This window comes from Apus apus, chromosome 9 (genome assembly GCF_020740795.1).
Source record: "Apus apus isolate bApuApu2 chromosome 9, bApuApu2.pri.cur, whole genome shotgun sequence".
Lineage (NCBI taxonomy): Eukaryota > Metazoa > Chordata > Aves > Apodiformes > Apodidae > Apus > Apus apus.
In genome coordinates this window covers 9,478,487-9,505,082 of record NC_067290.1, presented here as the reverse complement: position 1 = coordinate 9,505,082, position 26,596 = coordinate 9,478,487, and the positions used below count along the sequence as shown (strand labels likewise).

General features: G+C 41.0%; 2 protein-coding genes across 3 annotated transcripts in view; one reads left to right on the top strand and one right to left on the bottom strand.

The window, feature by feature from the left end:
• KBTBD12 (kelch repeat and BTB domain containing 12) overlaps nucleotides 1-26,596 on the bottom strand; it is a 36,904-nt gene that overhangs the window by 4,994 nt on the left and 5,314 nt on the right. For both annotated transcript variants that reach the window (XR_007890355.1, XM_051627673.1), the window contains exons 2-5: nucleotides 22,878-24,015; nucleotides 21,672-21,942; nucleotides 19,254-19,404; nucleotides 9,470-9,667 (exon numbers count right to left, since the gene is read on the bottom strand). Coding sequence is in view for 1 of the 2 variants with exons in the window: in XM_051627673.1 (XP_051483633.1) it covers nucleotides 9,470-9,667; nucleotides 19,254-19,404; nucleotides 21,672-21,942; nucleotides 22,878-23,950 (1,693 nt within the window). In the remaining variant the exon portion in view is untranslated. The remainder of the gene's footprint in view (nucleotides 1-9,469; nucleotides 9,668-19,253; nucleotides 19,405-21,671; nucleotides 21,943-22,877; nucleotides 24,016-26,596) is intronic.
• Nucleotides 9,582-26,596, top strand: part of MGLL (monoglyceride lipase) — a 96,650-nt gene continuing 79,635 nt past the window's right edge. Inside the window, exons 1-2 of the mRNA XM_051627676.1 lie at nucleotides 9,582-9,680; nucleotides 9,796-9,920. Of these exons, the coding sequence (XP_051483636.1) occupies nucleotides 9,902-9,920 (19 nt within the window). The 5' untranslated portion in view covers nucleotides 9,582-9,680; nucleotides 9,796-9,901. The remainder of the gene's footprint in view (nucleotides 9,681-9,795; nucleotides 9,921-26,596) is intronic.

Below are 26,596 nucleotides of genomic sequence, written 5' to 3'. Positions count from 1 at the left end.
ACTGAGACCTTCTGTGGGTGATTGCAACACTTCAGAAAAAAATCATCATAATTAAAACATCAAAGGCAGATTCAGCAACCCTTCTTTCCAGGCTTTGCTGGTTTTTCCTGACCCTGGTGACTCACAACCTTTCGTGTCCCTTGTTTCCCTTTTCTGTGGGGTGTTTTAACTGGTTTTGTTCCACTCTACAAATTCTACTTTCCAGCACATGGAGTGGTAGTTAACTCTTAACCCTCGGGAGATAAAAAGGGAATGTTCTTAGAATAAAGGAAGCAATCATTTATCTAGCTTATCTTGTTTAATAGGAAAGGAAACAGCACCCTTTGGATGAGAAAGTTCATGTGAGGAAAAGCACTGCTCAAAATACAGTCATAATTCAGAAATAAATTACATCCCCCCCCTTACTTTTTAAAAGAGAAATGAGTTAAAACATCTAAATTCTTGAGACTTTTTTTTTTCTTGGTTAGGACAATTAAAAAGGCAATGTTTTTCAAAGAGAATAGCACCTTTGATTCCAGGCTGCAATGCTGGATTTTTTAAAAAACAGTTTTAAGCCTGAAAGTGCAAATAATTCTAGATACTGCCTCATCGGTTCACCTCCTTATTTAATTAGCTATTGTGCTTGGTTTGGGGTTTTTTTGGGTTTGCTTTTTTGTGTGTTTTTTGTTGTTTTTTCTTACAGGAGAATAATATGACATCTCCAAGAAAACCTGGCTGCATTACACATTAATTGACTTAAAAAGCCACCCCACAGAACTCCCTGCCATACACGGCATTATTCTGCAGCCCTTACCAGACAGCCACTTTACCTAATGGAAGAACTTCACTCCTTTCCAAATGCTTTCATTTTTGCAACCAAGTGAGACAATGTTTTTCTGCACAATCTTGTTTAACTGTCAGAGGTTTTAAGAAACTTTCTTTACACTGAGTTTTTCTGCACAGGAGTTAAACCACTTTATATTAGAATTATTCAAGGAAGTACAAACCTAACCCTAATGCAGATCCCTTTCAAGCAGTAAAAGTGTTTATAGCAACAGGGTTTATACTTATTCAGGAAAGGAAAAGGCTAAACTAGCACCAGGAACATTAATTCCAGCATAAATTTATCCCCATGAGAAACTGTGGTATGTTAAAAGGAAGTCAGAGCACTTTTGGTATAGATATGCCTTTTTGAAGTACAAGTGCAGACTGAGGGCTAACACTGAGCCTTCCAACCCATTTCATACCAGTGAAAGAACTGGAGTTATGCCTGAAAATGTTTAATTTATAAATGCTAAAATAATATTTCATATATGCAAGGATAGTACTCTGAAAGCAAAATTAGTCTAATCTTTCAGTTCTCTTTTATAATTCTGGTCTGTAAACAAGTCTTTCTCACAATTTTTCAAACAAAATTTTTCTTTGACTGTTCAGAAAAACAACAAAAATATTAATTAGCAGTAAGTGACTGCCTGCACTCCATAACACAATGTCTTCTCTTTAAGAGGTTTATTTTCAAACATGATTCACTTCCCAAATATGGCCAGACTTCATTTTATGCTGCAAGTTTTCTCCTGTCATTTGAATCAGGATTGACCATAAATCAGGATGAATCATTCTTGGAAAGACCCCCAGTATGACTGCAGGCAACATAAATATTTGATTTGCTTTTTTTTTAAACTGCATTCCATTTGTAGTTTGGAGGCTGGGGGGAGGAAAAACTTTCCATGTGAATATAGTATTTACTACCACTTTTGGTCTTTTTTTTTGACCTTGCTTACTCTTTCCTACTTGAAAAAGAACATTCAGATACAATTATTAAGCTTTGGGTTGGGATGGTTGGAGGGAGGCAGATGTAGAAGAATTAAGCATCATGCTTAACAGGTAGAAAATATATAGGTCATCAAGAACTATTAACCATGCAACTATTATGTTTGTAAGCCAATACAAACTAACTCTCCTAGAGCCTCTTTGGTGTCCAGAGCATTGAGCTAAAAAAAAAATAAAAATCATGCTGAATTTCTGTTCAGTGGAACTAAATCTATGGCAAGTTCTCTGAAATGTGGTCAATATTTGTTTGTTATTAAAGCCTGTTGACATCAGCTGCTATATCCATCTTATGAATGAGGAAATAGAGTTATGGAGATAGCAAGAGCAGGGGCCAAGTCATAAGTCACGATGCCTCTGCATCAGGGCAGAGATACCCAAAGCAGTTTTGGTGGAGCTCACCTGCCTACCAGCTGCAGTGCAGCTACACTGACGTACTGGGACATGGCCAACAACACCTCTGTGAGTTTATCCAGAGCAGGGCCAGGTACCCCAGCACAGAACCACACTGTGTCACAGGGTAGTTTCAGTGTCACATCTGTCCCTGCCCATGAGCTCTGTGCCCTGGGACATCGTTACATAGACTGCTTGCCTGAGCTCCTGCTGGTGCTGGTTCTAGGTTGTCAAAGCACCTTGTCCTTTCCAGTTTCCTAATGTGCTCTATCAGTTTATTAAAAAAAGACACCAAACCTGCAGTGGTTAAACTGTTGTCTGTCTTCTCTGCTCTTTCAATGGAAAAAAACACTTGAACATCACAAAGCATTTGCCAGTTCCCCAACAGTTCCCAAAATGTTTACTCAGGTGTTTCTTTCACTGGCTTTCCAGTTCTTGTCACCTACCAGCCCCCTCAAAGCTGCCTTGAAGCAGTTCAGCCTCCATTTCTGGTTTGTTTTGCATGCCATTATCTGTACCAGAAATCAGCCAATGATTTTTGATGTATGGGATTAACCCCTGCTACCTATCTTCCCTGCCACTAATAGCTTCTTTCATAATGACATGATGTGGAGTTAGGTGACTTGGGAATTCATATTTTGTGTTGCAATGGGATAAAACTGCATTTAGATCATTACCACCAGATGTCTTGGCTCCTCATTTGCAGTAAGAAGAAGAATAAGTTCATCAAGTCTGTGGCCTTCAATCCCATTTGTATGTGTGAGCTGCCCCCTCACTCTGCCAGCCTTGCTAGCTCGTCACAGCCAACACCCCTGGTGGGGTCAAGTACATCCATCATCTGTGCCTGTGGGCAGAAGCAGGCAGAGAATACACAGGAGACGGAACTTGGCTTGGCTGTTTAACATGCTGGCCAGCCTTCGTGATGGTAAGTGTCCAGGCAGTGTATCCCACCAGGCACAGCAAAAGCTGGGAGGCAGGTTGGGGCTTGAATTTACAACTGTGGCAGCTTACTGTTTTCAGAGCACCTGCGTGGAGTAAGGTAAGATATTCACTCTCCTAGATAGGACCTCTATCCTCTTGCTCTGCTCTATAATTCTTCAGGACCATAGTTTCATGGTCCATTCACTCAAAAATTGATATATATTAAAATTTATATATATATGTAAGAATTGGATGGGCTACAAGAAGAAACTTTAATTAATTTATCTCAACTGTTTTTCTTGGGATTAATCCAGCTACTTCAAGTTTTAAAATCTTTCCAGATTTTGCCTGCTGTTCAGAGGCAAGGCCTCTTTCAGACATAGCCTGACAAGTGCTGGTCCTTCTTGTGCTGCAGGTGACAGCAGGATCACAGATTACAGTGGTACCAGGATCAGTGCTCTTGAGGTCAATGCACCATTCATATGAGTAAAAGCTGCAAGATCAGAATAAAAATGACTGGTCTCAGCCCATCCTGAGGTACTGTTTCTAAATGCCTTACAATGGGTTAATACATTATTAATAGAGGATATAGAGCATGTTTATACTATGCATGACAGGCAGTTATGAACACAATAGAAGATGTCGTACATGGCTACAAGCCATGTTTCTAAACAACCTATTGACCTCTTCAGCAATTAATTAAAATGCATTAAAATATCTATTAAGCATTTATTAACCCTTTATAAACTATAGATGAGCCTTAGTAAGAAAAACGACTGAATTACTAATACTGTGCTGTCAAATGTGGATCTGAAATGAGCAGGTGCTGCTCCCCAGCAATTCCCCTGACCCGGAATGGCCTTATTTGCGATAGCGAGTTCCTGGCTAATGAGCAGGGGTCAGTGGGCAGCTCCTCCCGGGAAGGCAGCAAGCTGAGGAGGTCTCTCCTGCACTCTGGTTCCCAGCAGCAGCCCAGCAGCAGCCCAGCAGCTGGGGGAGAATTAGGCAAAAGGTCAAGCAGCTTTTTTCGGGGTGGTGCCTGTGGCCGTGAGTAGATTTCTATGCTGCGCAAAGCACAGGGACCCTGAATCCATCTCACCGGTGGGAATATTTATTCGAATGGGAACAACCGTAGGCAGAAGAACTTTAATTATTCATGGCTGCCCAGTAAATTCTAACAGAGGAAGCAAACAGTGCTGAAGATCAGCAGCCCGGGGTTTGTCCCCCTGCTTTATTTAGCTGGGAACATGGGAAGGTGCTGGAGAAACAGGTTTTGTTCCAATCCCTCAACCCCCAAACTTCACAAGTGCAGTATTTACTGTGCCAGACTGCTTAATATGTCTAAATTTAATTTGATTCCAGTAATGTTCCATAACCACTAGAATAAAAAACAAGTACTAGAATGATTCTTCATACAAATAGCATAATGGAGGAAACTAGCAGGAACAGCCATTGTGGGAGAATAGTCAAAATAAATAACTGTTAAGCTAGTCCACTGTCAGGAGAGGATGGCTTGGAGATTCAAACTCATTAGCTCAGCTGGAATACAGTCATTACTGCATGGTTCTGCACTGCCACAAGCAGTGCCACTTCTGTTCCAACAGAAGGATTACATTTTATGTAAGCAAGGAATAAGAGCTCAGAAAATTAATCTGAGATATTTAATTTTTTTAAGAATCAAAATTACACATCTAGTAGGACTCTGTGTCACTACCACCTGTCTTAGCTAACTTGCAAACACAAAATTGAGATTCTGGCATTCCAAGTTCATAGATCATAGAATCATTAAGGTTGGAAGGGACCTTAAAGATCATCAAGTTCCAATCCCCCTGCCATGAGCAGGGAACACTACCACTAGATCAGGTTGCACAAAACCTTGTACAACCTGACCTTAAAAACCTCCAGGAGGGGGCATCAACAACATCCCTGGGCAACCCATTCCAGTTCCTCACCACCCTTATAGTGAATAATTTCTTCCTAATATTGAACCTAAATCTCCCCTCTCTCAGTTTAAAACCATTACTCCTTGTCCTATCACTATCTTCTCTGATGTTTCTTACCTTCCCGTTCCACTGACTGCAACACCATGTAATTGAAAAATTAATTTCTACTTGATATCAGTAAGTAACTAACAGAACTGGGTTGAGCAGCTCTGGTCTCACACATGGTACAGAATTTTCCAACATCTGTAGTAGGGAAGCAGTTAATTTATCATCTCTGCTATGAACTGCATTGGAGAGAGATGGCAAAACTGCCAGTTCAGAGAAAGACAAGTCTACATCAAGAGTTGATGAAATCATTAGCCCTTTTAAGTGATTAGTCCTGCTGATAGCTGGCCTGTTAAACATTACTATTTGCATTGAGATGGTTGTCCCTTTACTTTGCACATCAGCTGATGCCACATGGGTGTACAATGAAGATGGCTAAGTTAAAAAAATCAGCTCTGGGTGTGCTACATTTATTAATTCAAATCTGTGCAACAGACAGTTGGACCAACACCTACAACCTGAAAGTAAAGCTACAGCCCCCAGAAACAGCCTATGAGCTCTGCATTTGTGCAGGAATAATGCAAAGTCAACGAACACATGCCTCCACAAGCCAACAGTGACAGCAGATGACAGTGCCAACAAAGAGGCACACACCCTTGCCTTCACTATTTTCACCAGTATTTATAATACTCAGAAGCAGTCAAAAAGAAAGAGAACCCAGCCTGGAAGGCACTTCAGAAGCGTGTAGTGCTGCATACCTGAAGAGCTCTTTCCCACCTCCTTTGGTGAGGGTCGCTAATGAGGCTGCATCTGCCATGCACAGGTTAGTGTTAATAGCTGCCAGCCCACACAGGTGGCAGGTTTTAATTCTATTTAAAGGCAAAGGAAAGAAAACATGTCAACAAGAATATTATACACTCAGGCTGCAAAGGCTGGTTTAAAATCCATAGTTATAGCAGTAAATGTGGCAACGTATTCTAACAGGCAGTAGAAAACTGGCTGGCTGCTGCACTTTGAGTCCTCCTGAGCATCCATACTCCAGGTTGTGTCATCAAAGCAAGCAGAAATGGGTTTTTTAGGTACTTACCACAAGAGTAAGAAGATACATTTATCAGCTAGTGATACAAGGCACAAGTCTCAGGGGTTTGTACCATCTAACCATAAACACCAACCTGCTGATGTGTTTGCCTTAGGTAAGCCAAGTTAGAATCCCTCATATCCTGCCCAAAGAACAGACCATTGAGAGACTGGGGTTTCTAAACTGTCTTCTGGTCTTTCAAAGCAGCTTTAAATCACCAAGAACGTGAAGTGCCCTCTGGAAGTGTCTGCTTCTCCACGTGCTGCAGGGAGACTGGGTCACTAAGGTCTTAGTGTAGTCACTCCAGATAAGTGTCTGAACTTCAGATAAATTAATTCCCTTTCCCCTTTAACAGCCAGGCCTTAAGCAAACTTCTAAATTGAGGAAGCCTCAGCAGGGGAGGTCTTACAAGCTGTGTTTACCAACACTGCTCAACATCAAACAGCATTCCTTGCAGTTCAGAGGAAGCTTTCTCTTGATGAAGCTTGGACACATTTTGGAATCCACTCATCCTTTAGAGAGACTGCAGCCTGAGTTGTGCAAATGCTATTTGCAGCTGGCCAAGCTGAATTCCCTCTGGAGACTCTAAGTAGCTGCAACTTCTCTTCCTTTGCTCCTGGGGATGCTTAGAGCTGCTCCACCTGTCCTCCTTCAAGCAAAGATTTGTGAGAGGCAATATTGCTGGGATAGGAATCCTGCCATCACAAAACTACCATCAGAAGCGATAGTAGCTGAGCAGCACTCATCTTTTCATGCAAATTTCAGGCCCTTTGAGCATTTGACAGATGCTTTTCAGCTTTGTTTGTGTACAGCATCTCTGGTCTCCAATTAAGCGTTTAGGTCAACACTCGTGCAGGAAGGCATACAGAGCAGGGCACATAGGAGTAAAATTTAGATGCAACAATGTCCTCAGTAATGAGTTTTCACAGTGCTGGATCAAGAGTTTAAGCAAACGCAAATGCAAGTTGAAGCTGCAGAGTTGGGGACAGATCTGTAGTATAGAGAGAGTTAGTTGTAGCCCCTTAAATACATTGGGTAAGAATTTCCATTGCAGCGGTGCTTTTGGCTTTTTTTTTTTTTTTTAGAAGCACTCATTCTTGAATGTTCAAAGCAGCCCTTTAGTGTTCAGCAGGCAGAAAACCCAGAGACTACAGCTGTGCCTCCAGCTTGTTCCAAAAAACTCCACTTGGTTGAAACTAAATTACAATGTTTTGTAAAATTGGAATATCCTCTCTTGGTTGCATCCCTCACAAAAACCAAAGTGCAATGCCAAGAAACCCAAAAGACTAAAACCAAACAAGCACATTCTAAAATAACCCTATCTGCCACCAAAGCAGCAGCACATGCTGTTCTGTGAATATCTTGAAGCTGCTGAGCTGCTGTAATTGTGGCAGAGCAGTCAAGCCACCCTCTCCAAGTTCCCAAAGGACAGTAATAACCCTCTCTCATGCCACCCTTTGCCTCCAAAGAGCAGATCAGGCAAGAGTTCTTTCCAGCACACAAAGACAGGGCAAGGGAGAGAGGCCAGCTAGATAACCTCTTCAGGTCCAGCATAGGGACTGCAGCCATCAGCATCTTCCTGATGCTGGTAGCTCAAAGTTGTTATTGATGTGAAAATTTAGAAAGCTCTTTTCCTTTAATAATTTGAAAGTCACATTAAGAAGCCTGTCTTTAAGGCACAACTTCCTCAACTCCTCAAACATTTGAATACATCTGATTTACAGTTGACAGTGAGAATATTATTTTGGCATCAAAGTCTAACACCACAATCACTATTACTAATCACTAACAACACTATTTCTTTGCTGATGTACAAAATGCACCCCTAGGGGGTCAGAACTCAGGTTGCACAGGTAACACTAAAACTGGCATTTGTTAACTCTTGACTTCTGGTTTTCCCATCTAAGTCACATAGTTAGTGCAGGAGAGTTCTATACATAATCATATAGATTGCAATAGTACAGTCAGGAGTCAAGACCCCATTGAGCTGGTATTAGACACAAGCAATGGCTGTCGTGAAATCCACTGGGGGGACTTTCAGCCTCTCCCAGTCATACCACTCTTCTTATGTGACTCAGTGACAGAATGTGGTGGTATCATACAGAGAGTGTTTTTATTGCTCTGAATCTACCTTATTCAGAAAAACTCATACTAATCTGTTAGTCATCTTGAATGAAATTGCTTCATTTGCCAGTGTGAATGATCAGCCTTTTGAGATTTGTACCCAATAACTTTAAACTTTTCCCTAAAGAAAAAGAGGAATATGATGGCACAATGTTTGCTATGGAAACACAGCAATGTATCATAACCATAATCACTCTGAGGTCACAGAAGTTCCATCAGAGATGACACAAGAACATGCCTGTTAGAGAGCTGCCATACAATTGTTTTCAGAAAGCAGCTTCCTCGAACAGCAGCAAGTGGAGGGAAGGGAAGGTGAGTTGTGAACTATCTGATAAAAATCATCACTCTAAAATGACAGCAGCTTTAAGTTTAGAGATTGTTATACAAGTAAAAGTCAACACAACTGGAGTCAGTCTAATGTGTAGTATATTGTCACCCAGTGGCCATTCCTGGACAACACTGAGGCTGACATGACATTTATTAACAGTGGATAATGTATCTGAATTACTACTTTCTCCTAGAAAGGAAACTGGGGTAGCAGCTCTATGTAGCAGGAGAGTTTAAGTGTGCATGTTTTGAGACACTCTTTGCATTTATAATTAAAAAAAGATTTTCAGTACTGAAGATTTAGATAGAGCCAGGCATAGCTGGGAGGAGGAAGACTTAAAAGGAGCAAGGTGGCCATGGGGTTAGGATTATTTGAAATCACCAGATCTGGAATTTTAGTCTCTTTGTACCTCATTAAGTACACCAGCTTTTCAACACTGATTATGAAACACATGAAAGTAAACAGGCAGAGCCAGATAGATTGTCTAAGGATAGATGGATAGTGCCTTAATCTTCAACAAATATGTCCGATTTCTTTAATATCCATAGCACACTAAGTTCATTATTTTAGTGGCTCCAGATGTAGATTTTGACAGGTTTAGCACAGATCAGAAATAACCTTAATTTTTCATGTTTTGTTATGAAAAAAGCAAAGGACAAGCAGAACACAATTCATGTTGACATTAGGGGCTGGCAGTCCAAAGGGCTGAATCAGCTCTGGGGTTCCAGGGCATGCCAGGGCCACCTGATTGGGTTGGTTGGTCATCAGGTCAGGCTGAGTACAGTGAAACTGATTTCAATTACGTAGAGAATGTTAGACTGATTTTAGTACCTGCTCCACGAAATCCTCCACAGAGGTACAGCTTCCCTTCCACGGAGCCTGCGCTGGTAGAGTTTGTTCGTAAGGAGAGGAGAGGAGAAGGCATAGGAGGTCCATCCCTCCAGAAGTCTCCATCAGGGTTATAAATCTCCACTGCATCAAGACATTTCCGTGTCTGTCCCCTGTCACGACCCAGGCACCCAATTCCTCCTGCAAAAGATACGTAGGTCAAATGTAGCAAGTCTCAGGTTCTGAAAAGTACACTGCTGGCTGCATGATTTCTTGTTTCCATGTCCTCATGTTTCTTTTTGTCATGTTTTTTTTTTTTCTTTTTGCAGCTCCAGAAATTTTAGGAAGAAAACTCAAAGCAGAAGCTACTGCACGTTATCTACAGACAAAGGAAGATCCTTTCTCAAGTCTTTTACCAAAGGAAGAACAAGGAGCATGTCTTCAAAACACAAAGGTATTTTGCCTCGTTTTCTGCCTATTTAGTAGAAGTTGTCATGGTTGCTTGTTCTGTGTGCTGGACAAATCGCTTTGTCATTGAGTTGCAGTGGATCAAAAGTTATTCTCCAATTACTGTTAGTGGATTTGACCCTCACACTTGTTTAACAACAATAATTTGGATTTGTTGGTTAGCTGTGTTCAATAAAAAAGATGACACCCTTTTCTTAAGGCAAATCCACTTCCAAAAACAAACCCATCCAAACTCAGGAGTGCCCATCTGGTTATCTGGGACAAGCCCTACTGCTGAAGGGTCAATGAGGGTGCTTCAAGTTGGTGTGCAGGATTCAAACAGATCCCAGATTTCATCTGCTGGGACATAGTGCAACAGGCTGCAGACATACCTGCAATCTCAGCACATGCTGCAGATGCTGTACACCAAAATCACATTGTAAACACTGTCTTTCCAAATCTTTTCCAGTGATCAAATCCAGATTTTGAATTCACAGCCTTTAGTTCTCAAGAATTATTATGCTGACGTACCCTCACAGGTTTTCCATCTGTGCCAATGGACACAATACCCTGTAATGAGCACTGATGGTGCACTGAAGCAGTTCTTTTGTGCATGTGTGTGTGTGACCACTTTTAAATATAAATTAACTGCAATGTGCAAGCAATTTCCACAGGAAGGCTGCCTTCCAGATACACATGTAGGACTGTTCAATTGTGCAAATCCAAAATGCATTGTACGACATGTAATTATGCCCTTGCATATGCCAAGGGAAAGGAAAACCTGCACAAGTTTCATGAGGCTGCTTTTAAAATATATTGCCTCTACTGCAGTTAAGTTGGTCTGTCAGTGAAATGAGCTCCTAATGTTCCAATTTTGACTTGTGCATGGTTTTCCATCTACCTCTTAATGTGGATTGTGTTATTTTTTTCAGCCTTTCCAAACATTCTCCAAAGGTATTTGCAAGAAGAGGCAACATGTAAATGGGGACTGTAATGCTTCAAATTTGCTACCACTGGATTCCTGATCTGTATTTTAGAGTCAGTTAAAGACAAGTTATGCCTGCATCACAACTGCAAAATTAGAACAGAATTCAGTGTCCATAATCATCAGCAGAAAGTTTTCCTCCACCTGAACTTAGCATTTGATTCAGTTCAGTGTTGGAGTTTGAAAACCTACACTGGCTTTGGTTTTCAGGTCCTTTTCCATACACAGCAAATCTCAACTTGCCCTAATACTTACCAACAAGATCCTAGCAGTTTGTATTAAGCTCCCTTCAGTGTGTGCTTAAGCAAGGCTGGCATCCAAATGTTTTCATTACTAGCTTAACACCCTCAACTAAGCAGCATTTGCTCTGATGGGCTTCTCCTCTGAGGCTTGATTCACCTATGAGAGCTGAGGTAGGAAATAATTGTGGTCATGGAATTTTGCTAATCATTTCCATGCCAAATAGGGAATTGTATGCATCGTCATGCTGAGCCTTTCTCACAATGGAGCCTCACTGAGCTATTCCTTAGGATTATTTGGAAATAAGAATTAATTTCAGAATTCAAAAATGTACTTATTATATTGTTCTTTAAGCCAGGAGCATTATCCTCTTCTATCCTTCTCCTTAATTGCTTTTAAAGGAGGTGCCACTCTAAGGACAGGACAATAGCCCTATATTTATTAAGAAAAATTTTAAGGGCTAAAATCTTGTATAACTGATAAGGCTATTTAATCTGTAGCTTATCACTTAATTTTTCTGATTCTATAGCAGCCTAAGGCAGAATCACAGAGTACAGCATGCGTGACAATTTGCCACCAGAGTACGTACAGTCTACAAAGTGCAGTGCAACATTAGAAAGAGATAATCAAGGCAGTTTTAACAGGGAACCAATAATATTAAAGCTCCCCACAGAAAAATTTCATCTGCTCAAAAGACAGCTTTGTGGTGCCAAAGACAGACTGCTGCTGGTTATTGAGCTCAGTTTTTTAAAAACGAGCCCAGGTGTTACTACACACCACTGAAGAACGTGCACTGACCTGACAGAAATCCTTCATGTGAGGAATGAAAGAGCATCTTGTTCAACCAGAGGAATGAATGGTACCAGTCAGGGGATCATGCAGCATGTCAAACAACAATAGCTTTGACAATGGACCAAATATTTCAAGAGGGGCAGTGCACTAAATGCCCCCAGAACTCTTCTAGATGCATACTTGCTGTTTATTTCTTACTGCATTTTTATTTTAATTTTCTACATTGAATAACTGTAGGGCATGGCCACTGCAGAGAGAACAGAGATAATCAGGTACAAAACTGATATCACACAGTCAGAGACTTCTGGCAAAAAAACCATAACTATTATCAGTTAATGAAGACATTCAGCTACCAATCCAGGGGACCAGCCTCCAAACATTTTTCCTGTCTAGTTATTACAACAGTAATCTTTTATGACCTATTGGAGCATCTTTTCAAACTTTTAAGAGCTACCACATATTTTCAAGAATTTATGAAACCTTCATGGACAGTTTAAGCAACTTAAATTTAACCTCCTGTAATCCTGTCTTTGTCACAAACAGTCCTGAAGGTACAACATTTCTCCATTTTATTTATGTCCTCCACAGCCATTTCAGATCAATCCAATTTCATGTTCAATTTGCAACAAGGGCGAAGTTGCATTCTTAGCAAATAGAAAGCAAGAAGGAAAAAAAATCAATGGGGAGTAAAATTTAATTTTCAAGCTTAGAAAGAATTCTGAAAACCAAGAAATGGAGAATTCCAGTCTCCTCTTCTAAAGCAATGCTAACACTGAAATATTACTAACGAAGGAATCTAAGGATATTAGACTCTACCAGCACTGCTTTGTTGTGTTCCCAGATGTGGTAGCTGAGAAATACTCCTGAATACTCTGAGTGTACAAATCAGAAGAAAAATATTTTCAAATTTAAATCAATGCAACCAAGGGGAGGCATCTCGTTTTAACCAGGCTATCCATTATCTACAATGAATATACCGTGCAAGACAGGTAGGAAAAAGAGGCTTTCTGTGTCAGACAATTCAGGCTGCTTTGTGCTCTGCCACTCACAACTCCAGATCACCCCTGTCCCCCTGCCTTCTTCATTCAGATTTATGGAACCATTAGGAGTACAAGTGGAGACATACAGAATTGCAGTTAAGACCATGAAGATTGTCCTTATTTAATGTTCTCTGGGTAAAGCAGCTGAACAACTGAGTTCATGCTCTGCTCCTACAGGAGCCACTACATGAAATGGGGGTAACCTTTAAGGGGCCATGGCACAGTGCAGTAAGGAGAACAGAGGGCTGTAGGTCATTTAGGGGAGACTCTTGTGCCAAGGGACCCACCAGCAGCACATGCATCGTACCTGCAACTCTACCTTAAACCACTCAGAGCTACAGATGAAATGATTAAAACACACCTGCTATAGTCACAGCCTTTCAGGAGTCCCAGGAGGTGGGCAGAGAGCAGAAATTGCTATTTCCATGCCTGGCCTGGAATGGATGCTGGGAGAAGTCCTTCATTAAGCCACACTCACCTATCTTGTCAGGAACAGAAGGGGTGAACGCAAAACCACCTGGCTTAGTTTCTCTGCAGAAAGCCCAATTATATGTTCTTAGTGCAGGGGGAGACTGATTTCTCACTGGGAGTTTTGAACATTTCTGTCATTTTCACATTCATCAAGCAAGAGGATTTAATTGCAGAAGTCAGTCTTCCCCCCCTCTGCCCCTTACAAATACAATCTTTCAACACATTAGCCTTTTTACATTATGAGCTTTCCCTAGGAGATATTCCAGATGCCACTGCAGGACTGAAAAAGCCAGTGAAGCCACCTTTGTGTTCCCAAACCCGTTAATGCTTGAGAGCTTTCCATATCACGCTTGGATAGTTCTGGAATCAAACATACTTTCAAGGGCACTCTGTAAGCAGTTGTTCTAATGGACTTTAAATTTAAAATGAAGCTCCATTAGTAAAATAATTATAGAAATAAAATACACGATCTTTATTAAGAAATCAGGATATAGAAGACAAGCCTTTGATACAAGAAGGCAAAGCAGGGTAGGTGATGTGATTAGCACATCTTCAGAATTTCAATGAGGTGCAGCTCTGTGCCTTGCTGTACCCACATGCTGCTTGTAGCTGGCTGAAAGCAAAACGTTGCTTTGGCTGAGGTTGAGTGCCTCCCTGATACCCCACACTCATAGAATCACAGAATCATTTTGGTTGGAAAAGACCTTTAAGATCATTAAGTCCAACTGTTAACCCAGCACTGCCAAGTCCCCACTAACCAATGCTCAGCACCACATCTACACATCCCTTAAATCCCTTTTAAATCCCTTCAGGGATGATGACTCCACCATTTCCCTGGGCAGCCTGTTCCAGTGCCTGACAACACTTTCAGGGAAGAAACGTTTCCTAAAATTCAATCTAAAATTCCCCTGGCACAACTTGAGGCCATTTCCTCTTGTTTCATCACTTGTTATTTGGGAGAAGAAACCAACAACCACTTCATCACAACCTCCTTTCAGGTAACTGCAGAGAGTAAAAAGGTCTCCCCTCAGCCTCCTTTTCTCCAGGCTAAATAACCCCCATTCCCTCAGCTGCTCCTTATAAGACTTGTGCTCTAGAACAAATGTCTGTGACAGTGGTGAAGTGGTAAAAAGTCACTGGTAATAACTAGTTCAGCAGGTGCAAAGAAAATCAGTGTCTTAGAGATATCTCAGTGAGACTGACATGTTGTTGAGTTTCAAGAGAGGGATTACTCCTACCTACATGTACCCACTGACTTCATCCATGTCACTGGTACTTGTAAAAGCAGGCAGGGATGCAATTGCAGCTTCACATTTCATCCACTCCAAGCTCTTACACAGCTAAATCTAGCAGGGAGCTGAGTCTAACACAGACAACTCTTTTTCCCCCAGGATAGCCACTCAGATCCGAGTCCAGATTGCTCATTGCACAGACAGAATGACTGACCAAAACGACATCTACAACATGGTTGGTGGTCCAGACAGGACTGACCTTATGTACTCCATTGAGAGGGGGAGGGTGACAGTGATATTTGAATATCATGTCATACCATTTAATTTGGTTCCTCTACTAACAGGTAGCTGAAATGAACTACAGTCTCTCAAGCCAGTGCAGTATATCAAGGAGCAACAAGAGCAGGGCTGCTCCCAAAGGGAAAGAGACCTGTGTAACAAGCTCACCATCAGGGCACAGCTCCAGAGAACCAGAGGCAGGCAATTGCAGAAGGTCCTACCAGCAGTGGTTGGGCAAAGGCAATCAGACAAGAAAAGGCTGCTTTTACCCCAGGCCTGTGCTTAAATGATGTTCCTGGACCTATGGGCAGAGGGTGTGGGTGGAGACCCCAGGTGATGCTGGTCAGGATGATCAAGACCTATTAGTGCCCTCGGGGCACTGACACCATAATTTTGTATCATATAATTAAGTCCTCAGATCACAATACTGAGCAATATTTATTCTTACTAGCACCTCCTTGAATTTTTATCAAAGGAACTTGGGAAACAGATGAAGGCGTAAATCTCCAACAAGCAAGTGAAATCCAAGCTTTGCCTCCTGTAAAATAATTCACTCTTAAATTGATCTCTGGAATGCACAATGGCTTTAATAGCCCTAATCTCTTATGTAACGTTTCCCTTCATTACTCTTTAACAGCACTTGGGCTGAGAGTGGCAGCACTTAGGTTGCTCTCACCCTGCAGGGCAGGGCTGCATAGCTGGTTTCTCAGAGAAATAAGCGAGCAATAAAGCTCACCCTGGCAGGCACGTCCAGAGGTAAAACCGAGAAGCACTGTCATCCTTTACTAGCACAGCAAAGCAGATGAGGTCATGCAGCTTACAGGAGACACGAGGGCAAAAAAGTGATTAGAAGCAGGGCTGAAAAAACAGGTGATTGTCTTCCTAAATATGGCCAGTGCTTCAGTTCAAGCTCCTTATTTTCTCCTGCAATGCCTTGTTCTCATTTCTTTTGGTATTCCTGAAGTGAGTAGAAAGCATTTCTGATCTCGCCTATCAGTCCACATGTTTGCCTTTTTTGTTCCTCCCTGTGGGGGAACTGTGGAGGCTGTTGCAAAGGTATAGCAGAGCAGAATCAGGCCAATAAGCTGCACCTTGTCAGAAGTCCAAAACATATTTATAAATAGACATGTTTATTTTAGAAGGTGTTATTCAAATGCACATTCAATACTCAAGTATGAAAGCTAAAAAGTCTCCTTTCAACCCATCCTACACATGCTTTCCCCCAATGTATATATTCAAATAAGCGTTTTATGATTGAAACATTCAGTATTCAATTGACCCTCATTTAACTGCTTAAAAATTTAAAATAAAATCTCAGCAAGAACTCAGGGGACAAAAAATCCCAAGTTGTAAGAGGTGAGATGCCAGGCTAAGGAGGATAAACAAAAAATCTTTGCTTCCTGAATCTTTCCTAATAGGTTTTCTCATTTCAGTCCTTCTATATGTTCTTATTTATAAAGCAGGAATTATGTAACCTAAAAGCAACACATGGTTAAAGCTGTCATGGTGATACAACATTTTTACCAGTGACCTGTATTTCAGAGACAGTAGTTCTACTGAATGTGTTTTAACATAAGCTAATGAATAGGCATTCAAATTGATTCATTTGGATAAATTTTCCTAATTTGTAATTGGCTGCAGTAAGAGACTTAGCTGGAAGGAATATTTTTTTAAGCAAGAGATTAAAATGTATGACCTTAAATAAAGCCCTCCCATCTGGTTTTCTTCCAAAAGTGTCTCAATTGCCTCTGTCATTAAGAACACAATACTGCTCTTTCTTGGGCTTTCCAACGAATATAGTTATGTTCCTGGGAAAATATGGAGAGAAAGAGCTAAGACCAGTTAAATGGGATGAATAGGAGAAAGGATTTTGAGCCTTAGGAAATGCTGTTCATTTACTTATGAGGATTATGTACACTGTATAAATAGCATAACATTCTCTAGGAACATTACACAGCAAACAATTATATTGCAGGACTGCTGATTAAGACACATGGTACAGGCTCCTGAATAATGCTATTACTCAGACCAAAAACTCTAATCTATTTCTTATTTTCCTTCCATCTCTGTGACTCTAGAATAAATCCATTTAAGTCATTAAGATTTTAAACACTGGAGCTCACAGTTAGGCTAGGAAGAGGTTTTGGACAGTGACTATGAACTCTCTGTTCTGTGCCAATAGGACTTTGCAGAAATTAACACTTCAAAGGCTACACATCAAATTCAGATCTGAATTAGACCACAATGAGTCTGACACAACTCAATTGAGATCAGCAGACTACTTGCTACAGATTTACACCTACATGGATGAGAGCAGAGATTATACTCGTACATCAAAGAACCTGCTACTGCTGCTATTCAAAGCTAGTGCTCCATCTATGCTTTTTTTTTTTTTTTTTATGATAGAAATTGCATTCATATATTGGAGACACTAGAGAGAATCAACTTCCTCTGCAGTGATTTATTTATGCTCTGGAGTCCCACCTAATCCTGAATGTGTTGGCACCTGTATGAGCTGTATAGGAGGACAGAGATCTTGCCTGAAAGAGCTGATGGATTTAATTCATGTAAGGACTTCGTTTTCAAGAGTTGCTTGAAAGAAGTTTCATCTCTTTGCAACACTATGTACCTAGCTAAAGCAATATATGTCTTTATTTAATGTTTTTAATTCTGGGAAACAGGGCTTGGTCCACTTGGCACACAGAAGATATGCTGTATTTACCTGTTTCCACTTTGGCTCCCTCCCTCTCCTTCCTCTGTCCCCAGTAGCCCCCAGTGGATCTCCTTAAATGGGTGCAGACTTCAGGGCAGTCCATGGAGACACTGCACCACATAGGGAACACGTGTGTTATGAAAAGTGGGTGCCATCAAGCAAGCTTCTGAATTGCTCCGCCACCAAGTGTCCTGTGACTGGGGCTCCATGGGAACCTGTTAGATGTTCGTGTTCTGTGCACACACACTTCTCCATTGGGAACCCCCCATTTGGAGGGAGAAGGGGTATCAATGGCAATGGTAGAGAATCCAAAAAAGTAGCAATCCACTCATCTGTAGCACAAAAGCCTAGTCATTATGCTTGAACATTGATGTCTCTGAGACCACTACATGAGGACAACCTATGAGCTGTCATCCACTTCAGAATGTCTTTTGGAACAGCATCTTTCCAGACTCCCACAGTGCCTGACATTCCTTCTGAAATTAGATGATGTCTGAGGGATCTGCAGCTTTGAACAGCATGCAGAGGTTTTACCATCCTGACAGCTGCTATTCTTTGGTCTGTCACTATCAACATCTATTCTTTCCATTCCCATTCTCTCTTGAATGTCATATGCATGATCAAGTACCACATCAGGCAGATTAGGAGCACTTTCACTGCCTTCCTGTCAATTCCATGAATCCCCCCTCACCCTGTTCATAACATTTGTTTGTGAAGGAAAACTGTTCCAACCTCACAGCCAAGCAGCCTGAGAACTCAAAAGGTAACAAGAACTTGTCACCATGAATAAACCATGGAATGTAGCTTTTCTGTGTGAGGCTTTAATTACAGTTGGCGAGTACAAGTTTACAGCTGGAGATGAGGCCACATGTGATATCAGCAGAGGAAGATGCCAATATCAGTGACTGTATCACTGTTTCCAAACAGAAATTGTTTGGAAACTGATTCATCATTTTGAGAGTTCTTGGAAAATGCCTTGATCACCTCTATAGAGCTTTCAGACCACAACAGTTAACATTTGCCAACCACATTGTCTTCTCAATTTTAACAGATAAACCTTCATTTCCACCCATACAGTTTAAGGTGGATTTAAACCAGCATATTCAAAGGTAGAATTTGCTGGCAAATAATTGTAGTCTCAGTGTCGTTTGTCTTTTAATTAAAAAATTAGTTCTAATGTTATTTGATTTCCCTGTGCTGTTCCTTCATGACACTGTGTGTGTTCCTTAGCTTTTCACTGCTCACCTGGGAAAAGGAGCTAAGGAGACTTCCCTACCCACCTTTAAAAAATTCATTATTATTTATAGCACACACTGATTCTCCAAAGAAAAGTGGTTTAAAAAGTGAAGTATCTTTATTATATTAATCCAGAATACTAAACATCCACTTAATTTAATCTACATAAATTAAGGAAGTAATAAATGGTGTGGGGAAAAAATAACTCCAGAAAAAATACTGTCCATTCAGTCCAACATACTTTGTCCTACAGTACATAGCAAAGGGTGAGATATTTCACTTTGCAGGGGCAAATTGCTGGAAAGAAGAAAAAGTCATGGTGCTATCTGTTAAAAAATCTGTTTCCTCTTACCCAAGACATAAATCTCACTGCTGACTACAGCTGTGCTGAAGCGGTACTTGGAGTACTTCATTGGTGTCCCTTCTGTCCATTTGTCTTGGCCCGGGTCGTACCGAAACGTTCTGTTGCTTAATCGATCGGGCTCATCGTCGGGCAGATCCATCTGTAGGAAATATGACAGCCAGATAATAATACAACATTTGGAGCCCTCTGCACACGCCCGCATGCGATTAATCACTGCAGACAGCTGAGCAGCTAAATAACAGCAACACATCAATTATAGCTGCAAAGTGATTCATACTCCCTGGGGTCTAACAGCACCCATGGCTTGTGGCTGAGAGCACATTGTAGAAGGTGAATGAAGAAGAAGGCATTTTCTGCAGCAGTAAAGCCAAGGGTTTGGGTAATAACAATACCATCATGGGCCCAGCTCTGGCAGAACACACCCCTTTCACAAGGCTGCTGTGAAGTCCTAATAATAATAATAAAAGAGGGACCTTTATTTTTTTCCCTGCTAAAGGTTGAAATCTACCCCACTGTTACTCAGACCATACTGTCAGTCTCAGTGAGGTACTTGGCTGGCCTTTCTCAGGCCTGTGTATATACATAACTTATTCTCAAGTCATTTGCACATTTATTAAGTCAGTCTAACCAATGTTTTTCAACTACTGGAACTTCTTCAGTAGTTTTCATAAGCTCCTAACCCCCCGCTACATCTTTGCTGCCATAACACTCTTTTTATACTCACACCTACTCCTCTTGTTCTCACTAATCTTGTTCCCCTTTCTCTGCCTGTCTAGTGTGATGCAGGGAACTCAAATTAAGTTTTCTGGGTACGACAGCCTTGCATATAAGCAGCAGGCTGTGGGGGGAGGATCCTGAAATATTTCAGGATTAAAGGTTTCACATATAGAGAGTGAGAAGGAGAGACCTACTTTGATTACTTGTGATGTTGTTATGTGTTCTTGCTTTGCTGATTATTCTTTCCCAAAAGACCTCTTCAACCCTGATGTAGCAGACAAGACAGCAGGAGGCAAGCTAGAATGTAAAGTACAGCCCCTTGGTTACCTTCTGTAAATGCCATGGGGTGTTCTCTTTCTCCATGGTAAGTGTGAAACACTGATTTAGTCACTAGAAGAGGGGTAGCTGTGTATTTTCAAAACAGAGTAAGGATATACTTGGGAGCAGGCACCATTTGACATAATGTAAATTCACATCCTACCTCATTTTTGTGGTAACATTCACCTCAGAGTGCACAGTGTGCTCTTTATGTACAGAAAACATAACATCCAGCAGCCCTTCTCTCTGTCTCAAGGGTCTGAAACCTTCCTCTCAGCCTCACTAAACACTGTCCTCCATTGTAATAGCCCCCAGTTACCCAGTTAGGTTGGAATCACTTGGGTTTTTAACTCTGCTAGCATCAGTGAGGCTAGACCAGTGCAAAGCCAGAGCAATGCTGCTGAAGGTCAAGCCCTTCCCCTCATAAACTGTCATTTTCTGTCCTGGTTTGACTTTGTCTTCTGAGTGGGAAGGGAACATGTATTTATTTCTGTCCTGGAATGGACACATGCATTCACAGCACTCTATCAATGCTGCATCATTAGTGGTTGTTCAGGATTGACAGAATGTTCAGTGCTGCTTGAGCAGGGGGACAGCTCCTGGCTTGACAAACACATTTGATTTCACACTGCAGCTCTGGTAGCCCGACATACACAATCACCACATCTGGCAGGTGAGTGCGGGAGGTATATGGTGCCAGAAGAATCCAGCAGTGCTGGATTGAAGCATTTTTTGGAGAGCTTTAGCTAATTGGGACTGATCTGTTCAGTTACACCCTACTCTAACAAAGCTATGGCTTTTAATCAATTACTGTTAATCTGCTCATCTCAATCCAATTTATGTAAGTCAATATATATAAACTCAGACTCCCCTGTATTGTTGCTGATACAGCTGGCTGGCAGCTATGCACTTCAGGTGTTCTCAAGGTGCCTGTATTTTTTTAAAACCCCTTCTTGGCTCAGTAATCCTGACTTGTGGTTCTAAGCCACTTTTCCCCCTTACAATCTGTTCAGAACTATTAAGAAAGACAAAGCTGGTTGTCTGCCTTCAACATTTATCTTTTTAAAATGGAACCCATGTTGACACAGGAGATGTATTTTAAACTCTTGCTCACTGTGCACATCTCTGTGAAAGAACTGCCCTTCCTAAAGTTGGAATTTACAGTGAGGATGGGTATTATTCCTCTTCACCCTGTTTGGTTTTCCTACAAAAGATGTTTAAATCAGAGGAAGGTGAGCAATTTCTTCTTCTGTTATCACTGCTGTGCTCTTCCTATGCAAGAAGCACCTTAAAATTACACATCATTTAAAGCAAGCTTAGCTCTGCTTGTTAGCAAACAAACAAAATGAAACTACTGGCACATTTCTTAACCTGTGGTGTCCAGCCACCCAGCACGTAGAGCTTATTCTTCACTGTCACCACCACATGGCAGGCTAATGGCACTGGCAGAGGCGCCGTGCTTCTCCAGGTGCCTTGCTCCATGGAATACTTCTCCACACAGTTTGTGACCACATACTGATTTTTCACTTTCATTTGCCCTCCTATTACATAGAGATCATTATGGATGGTGCCCAACGCATAGAGTTCCCGGAGCTGGGTGGTGCACAGGCTGTGCCAGAATTGGTTTCCTCGCTGGTGGTATCTGCAGGAAAATCCAAAGTTGTAAAAGCCCTGGCTCACTGAGGTCCCACCAGCTGCTGTGAATCACTACCCCCTTCATCGTCACTGTTTATCCAGACAATGGTACAATGACAAAAGGAGCTTTCTCCTTCTCACTGGTTATAAAATTGAGCCAATTTTTTGCAAGATCAAATATTTTTAGTACTAAGGAACCTAATTTTAGGCATCCTTTCAAAGATATTTGATCTTAATTCAGGTAATTAATCCCTTATTTCTGTATGTGCTTATCAATCACAGTTTCCACTGAAGTTGTTGGGAAGAGTGAGCTCAGCACTGCTGAAAACAAGGCAAATTAATCTGCCTCAGCATGGATTTACTTCTACAGGTTTAAGCATCTGTATTTGAAAATGTCATCATTTAAACATTTTGTCTTTAATCCAGAAAGTTTCTAGTTTTCTTTAAAATTGGTGCATCTGAAAAAGACAGAAGTAAAAACAGAATGAGGATTTAAAGCTATCAATCATTATCCATTAATCTCTGAAGTACTATCATCAACAGAAAAAGAGTGTTATCTCTGACTTTCTACACACCTCTGGTCATTTGCCTGACTTATGTCCTGCTGATTTTCACCCACCTAGGAAAGTGCTGAGATTTGAGTAAGGAGAATATAAAACTCACATACATGGATCTGGGATCTGATCAAGTTGATCTACATAGAGATACCACTACAGTAAATCCTCCTTCTTCCAGGAGAAAAGACATCAGGATTTGGTTGCATGTATATAACTCATTGTGCCATAAAGATCTGTTGTAGCAAATTGATCAGAGTAATTGAAATATCTGGGAAAACTTTCAAGGAAAAAGCACTTTGTCTAATGGTCTTCTTTTGTCCCCAGAATCATTATTTGGATTTAATTTTTTAAAATAACTAGGGATTTTCCAACAGAGGGTACACACCTATAAATCTCGATGTTCCTGGTCTTTTGTCTAGACATTTTGACAGCACTTGCCTCTCCTGCCACGATAATATCATTGTTCTCAGTGACAACACCAGTGCAAACACATCCTAGACCCTCTCCATACTTTGGAGAGGAAATGAAGTAAGTCTTCTTTGTCACAGGAGCGTAACAAAAACTGGCATCTGCGTAGTTCCCGTGCCGTGACCTAATGCCTAGAGAATTGTTGCCAATGCAGAGTAGAAGGTCAGTGGTCTCCATGCCATATCGCAGGCTGAGAGAAGGGTGGCTGGAGGATAGCTTGATGTTTTTCAGTGCTTCCTCAAACATATCATTGCATTCTGAGTTGCACAGGATCATTGTGTTCCTTTTCCGGGCTTCCACGAGAAAGGAAGGGTTGACGAGTACCAGTCTCACTTGCTTCAGGAGCTCAATAAGGTGCTCAACACGTGAGTTTCTGCTGTGTTTGACCCATCTAATGACAAGATCTAAAATGCTCTCCTCCCTGGAAATATTCAGATCATCTGATTTTATGAGAGCCAACAGCTGATGGAATTCAATCTCTAATATTTCTTCCTGTAAGCTCACCTCAGCAAAATGCTGATATAAGTATTTCCTTGCTTGATCAGCTAAATCTTCTGCACCGATGTGGTTTGCAAAATAGTAGATGCCCACACAGTTGGAAGCATCCATATGGTCCATCATGTACTTCTGACACATACTGCAAACATCTTCCATCTGCATGAAATAGGCAGCAAAGGCAACAGTCTGCACATTCTGATTGGTGAGGTGCAAGTCTGCACTGTACATGTAGTGGAGTATTGTGGACACACTCTCTGCAGAGATGTCATACAGCACCACTTCTCTCTGCGTGCATTCAGCCAAGCCACAGGTAAACATGGCTTTGAAATAGGGACTGAAGGCTGCCAGCACCACCTTATGGCAGGGGAATTTCTCCCCTTCTGCAACTAGCACAACATCAATTATCTCTGTTGATTCTTTCATTCTCTTTACTTGTTCAAATAAAATCAAGCCATGACGCTGCTTTCTTTTCTCCTCAGCCTTACAATCCATGCTTGATCTCCAAACTTCTTGGTTTTAAATCTTCTCAGAATTCAAGGTCTCCATCAGGAATGTTTCTAGAGGTAGAACCATAACATTGTCCGATAAGGACAAATTATTGGTCAAACGAACATGGCTGTTAATACCTAAAGCTTGCAATTCTATAGGGTGTGATAGAAATCAGTAATGCATAAAAAGTAAGTCAAATTATGGAGAGGTCTCAGGCTCAAGGTCTCCAAGACACACAAAAAAATAAAATCTACACTTTGTACGAGTGCCAATATTCAATAACAACCCCACAAGTTTTGTGATTATTTAAAGACAGTTCCAGACTTCCCTTCAAAACAGCTTTTTCCAGCTGCCTGCTCCCTCATTTCCCTGATCCAGAGCCTATTAAAATTAAGCAGAAGATTTCCACTGACTTTAATAAATTCTAGCTCAGACCCTTAGTCCCTTAGCTATTCAGGTTTTGTCTACCACGTGCACCTGAAGGAAACTGGTTCTTTCTTAGATGCTGAAAGTATCTTTTATTTCCAACAGCCCCTTAGGATAGACAGCTCAAATGGAGTAGTGCCTCTTCAGTGCTCCCAGCTCCTCTCAAACTAGGAGTTATGCCTAAGTAGAGACTTCAGAAATGCATTTACAAGACAGAGAAAATAGCAAAACATTAGACTTGCTTTTCTCAGTTTTTACAGGAATCTACACTTCTGCAAAGGGAGTGAGAAATAGAGCCCAGAGTACAGCCCAGCTCACTGACATTTTAAAGAGGCATAATTGGGTGTGTGAATGTTTAATCCTAGAATGGTTTGGGTTGGAAGGGACTTTAAAGATCATCTAGTTCTGCATGGGAAGGGACCAGTTTACAGAATGGTTTTGATTCAGAAGCTGTGCTTACACCCTAGCAAAGCTGTCACAAAGCTGCCACCTTGTTACTCTGCCAATGGATTTGTCTCTGCCCCACCATGCCCCAGCAGCTCTGCCCCCAGGCTTCAAGCTGGGAGACTCAAGACGATGTTGTGGGCAGAAACAGCTTCTACCCCTGCAGTATGGTTGTAGAACTGGCAGGAAGCAACTTGGTTGAATTGGCCAGATTCTTTACTCTTCCCATCACTTGAGGGATAGGAGGTCTTAACAGTTTTTGTCTCTGATGTGGTACTGAGGCAGTTCTGTTGTGGAAATGCATTGAGGACTTAGGTCACAAATCATGAATATGTGCTAAAGCCATCGTATGTCCATGTTTGAAACATACTGTAAACATGCTATTAATTGCTTAATGGGACTATTCAAATGAGTACCATTCCCCACCAGCTTAATTATTTGCAGGATCAGGGCCTTGTGCAAGAGGTTGAACTGGTTTTCTCAAATCCTAGAAGCACAAAGAGTAGCCTTAGTTTCATTAAAGAAATATGAAACCAACATTAAAAAGGAATACACGAAATTATTTTAAATACATCTAAAGGCATTTTCACACAGTCCAGATTTCTCTACAGAGCTAGCTAGATGGTTTAAAAAAATACTATAGATACTTCCCAGGTGAAAATAAAATCTGCATCAATCTCAGACCTACATTTGTAGCTGCTCAGTTGTTTTTGGAAGGAGTCATCATTCTGTTTTAGCAAATTATATCAGTTCCTGAGCTGGGTGCTAGATTAAAAGCCAGGCATGTTGTAAGACCAGTATTTCCTTAATTTTACCAGTTCCTTCCATATTCCAAATCTGGAACTAGATCCAACACATCTGAGAAATTACTCTGGTTTATTACCAGATTTTAAACATTTATTTGGAAGACAAAACACTAACTTCATAGTCTGAATGTGGGCCAGGCTCTGAGCTCTTTTCTTTTAAAAATCAATCAAAGGCAGCAAGTTTAGTACAAAAACTAAAGTGATGATATTTTCAAAATATAGAAGGTTTGTTTGGGTTGTTGTTGGTTTGTTGGTTTTTTTTTTTCCCCCCTTTTGCCTACAATGAAATTAAATACTGCATTTGAGAAAATGCAGGTCTTAATCCTGCATTGAATGCCTTTGGAGTAGTCTTTGCAGTCAGTAGCAGCTTTTCTTGAGACAGAAATTGTCTAATGATAATTAGATGGCTAATTTATGGTTTTCCCCTTGTCCTATTTTATCACCTTATAATATTTGATCTTCACTGCATTTTCATAAAGGGCCCACACCATATCTCAAAGATCATGCATTATAATCACACATCTTAAAGAAAATGAGTGTCTTTAACCAGGCCATTCATTCCCCAACCAGATGAAAGTGTTAATAACTATCAAAAAGACCCCAATCCCATTTAGCACTCTGGCTAAGCAGGGTTTTTCTTCCAAAATTATCAGCTTGTCTCCTTTTTCTTTTGTGATGTCAGAGCTTCACACATCCTCCAGCTTTTCTGTAACGGACAAAATGTACATTTCTAATGTGAAGAACAAGTGAGATGATTAATCATCATCATCCTTCCCAGACTTTTGTACAGCTCAGGAAGAAGCAATGTGTAGCACTGAGTTATGATTTCACTTCCTTTGCTGGTCACCTTTAAGTTTTCTTTCATTGGTAATTTAGCTTTCTTAAGAGCAACACTTTGTCTTTGATTACACTGTTCGGCAGATCTGTGAGTTTTATGTGTTCGTTTTCCAGTGATGATGATATCTGGCACAAC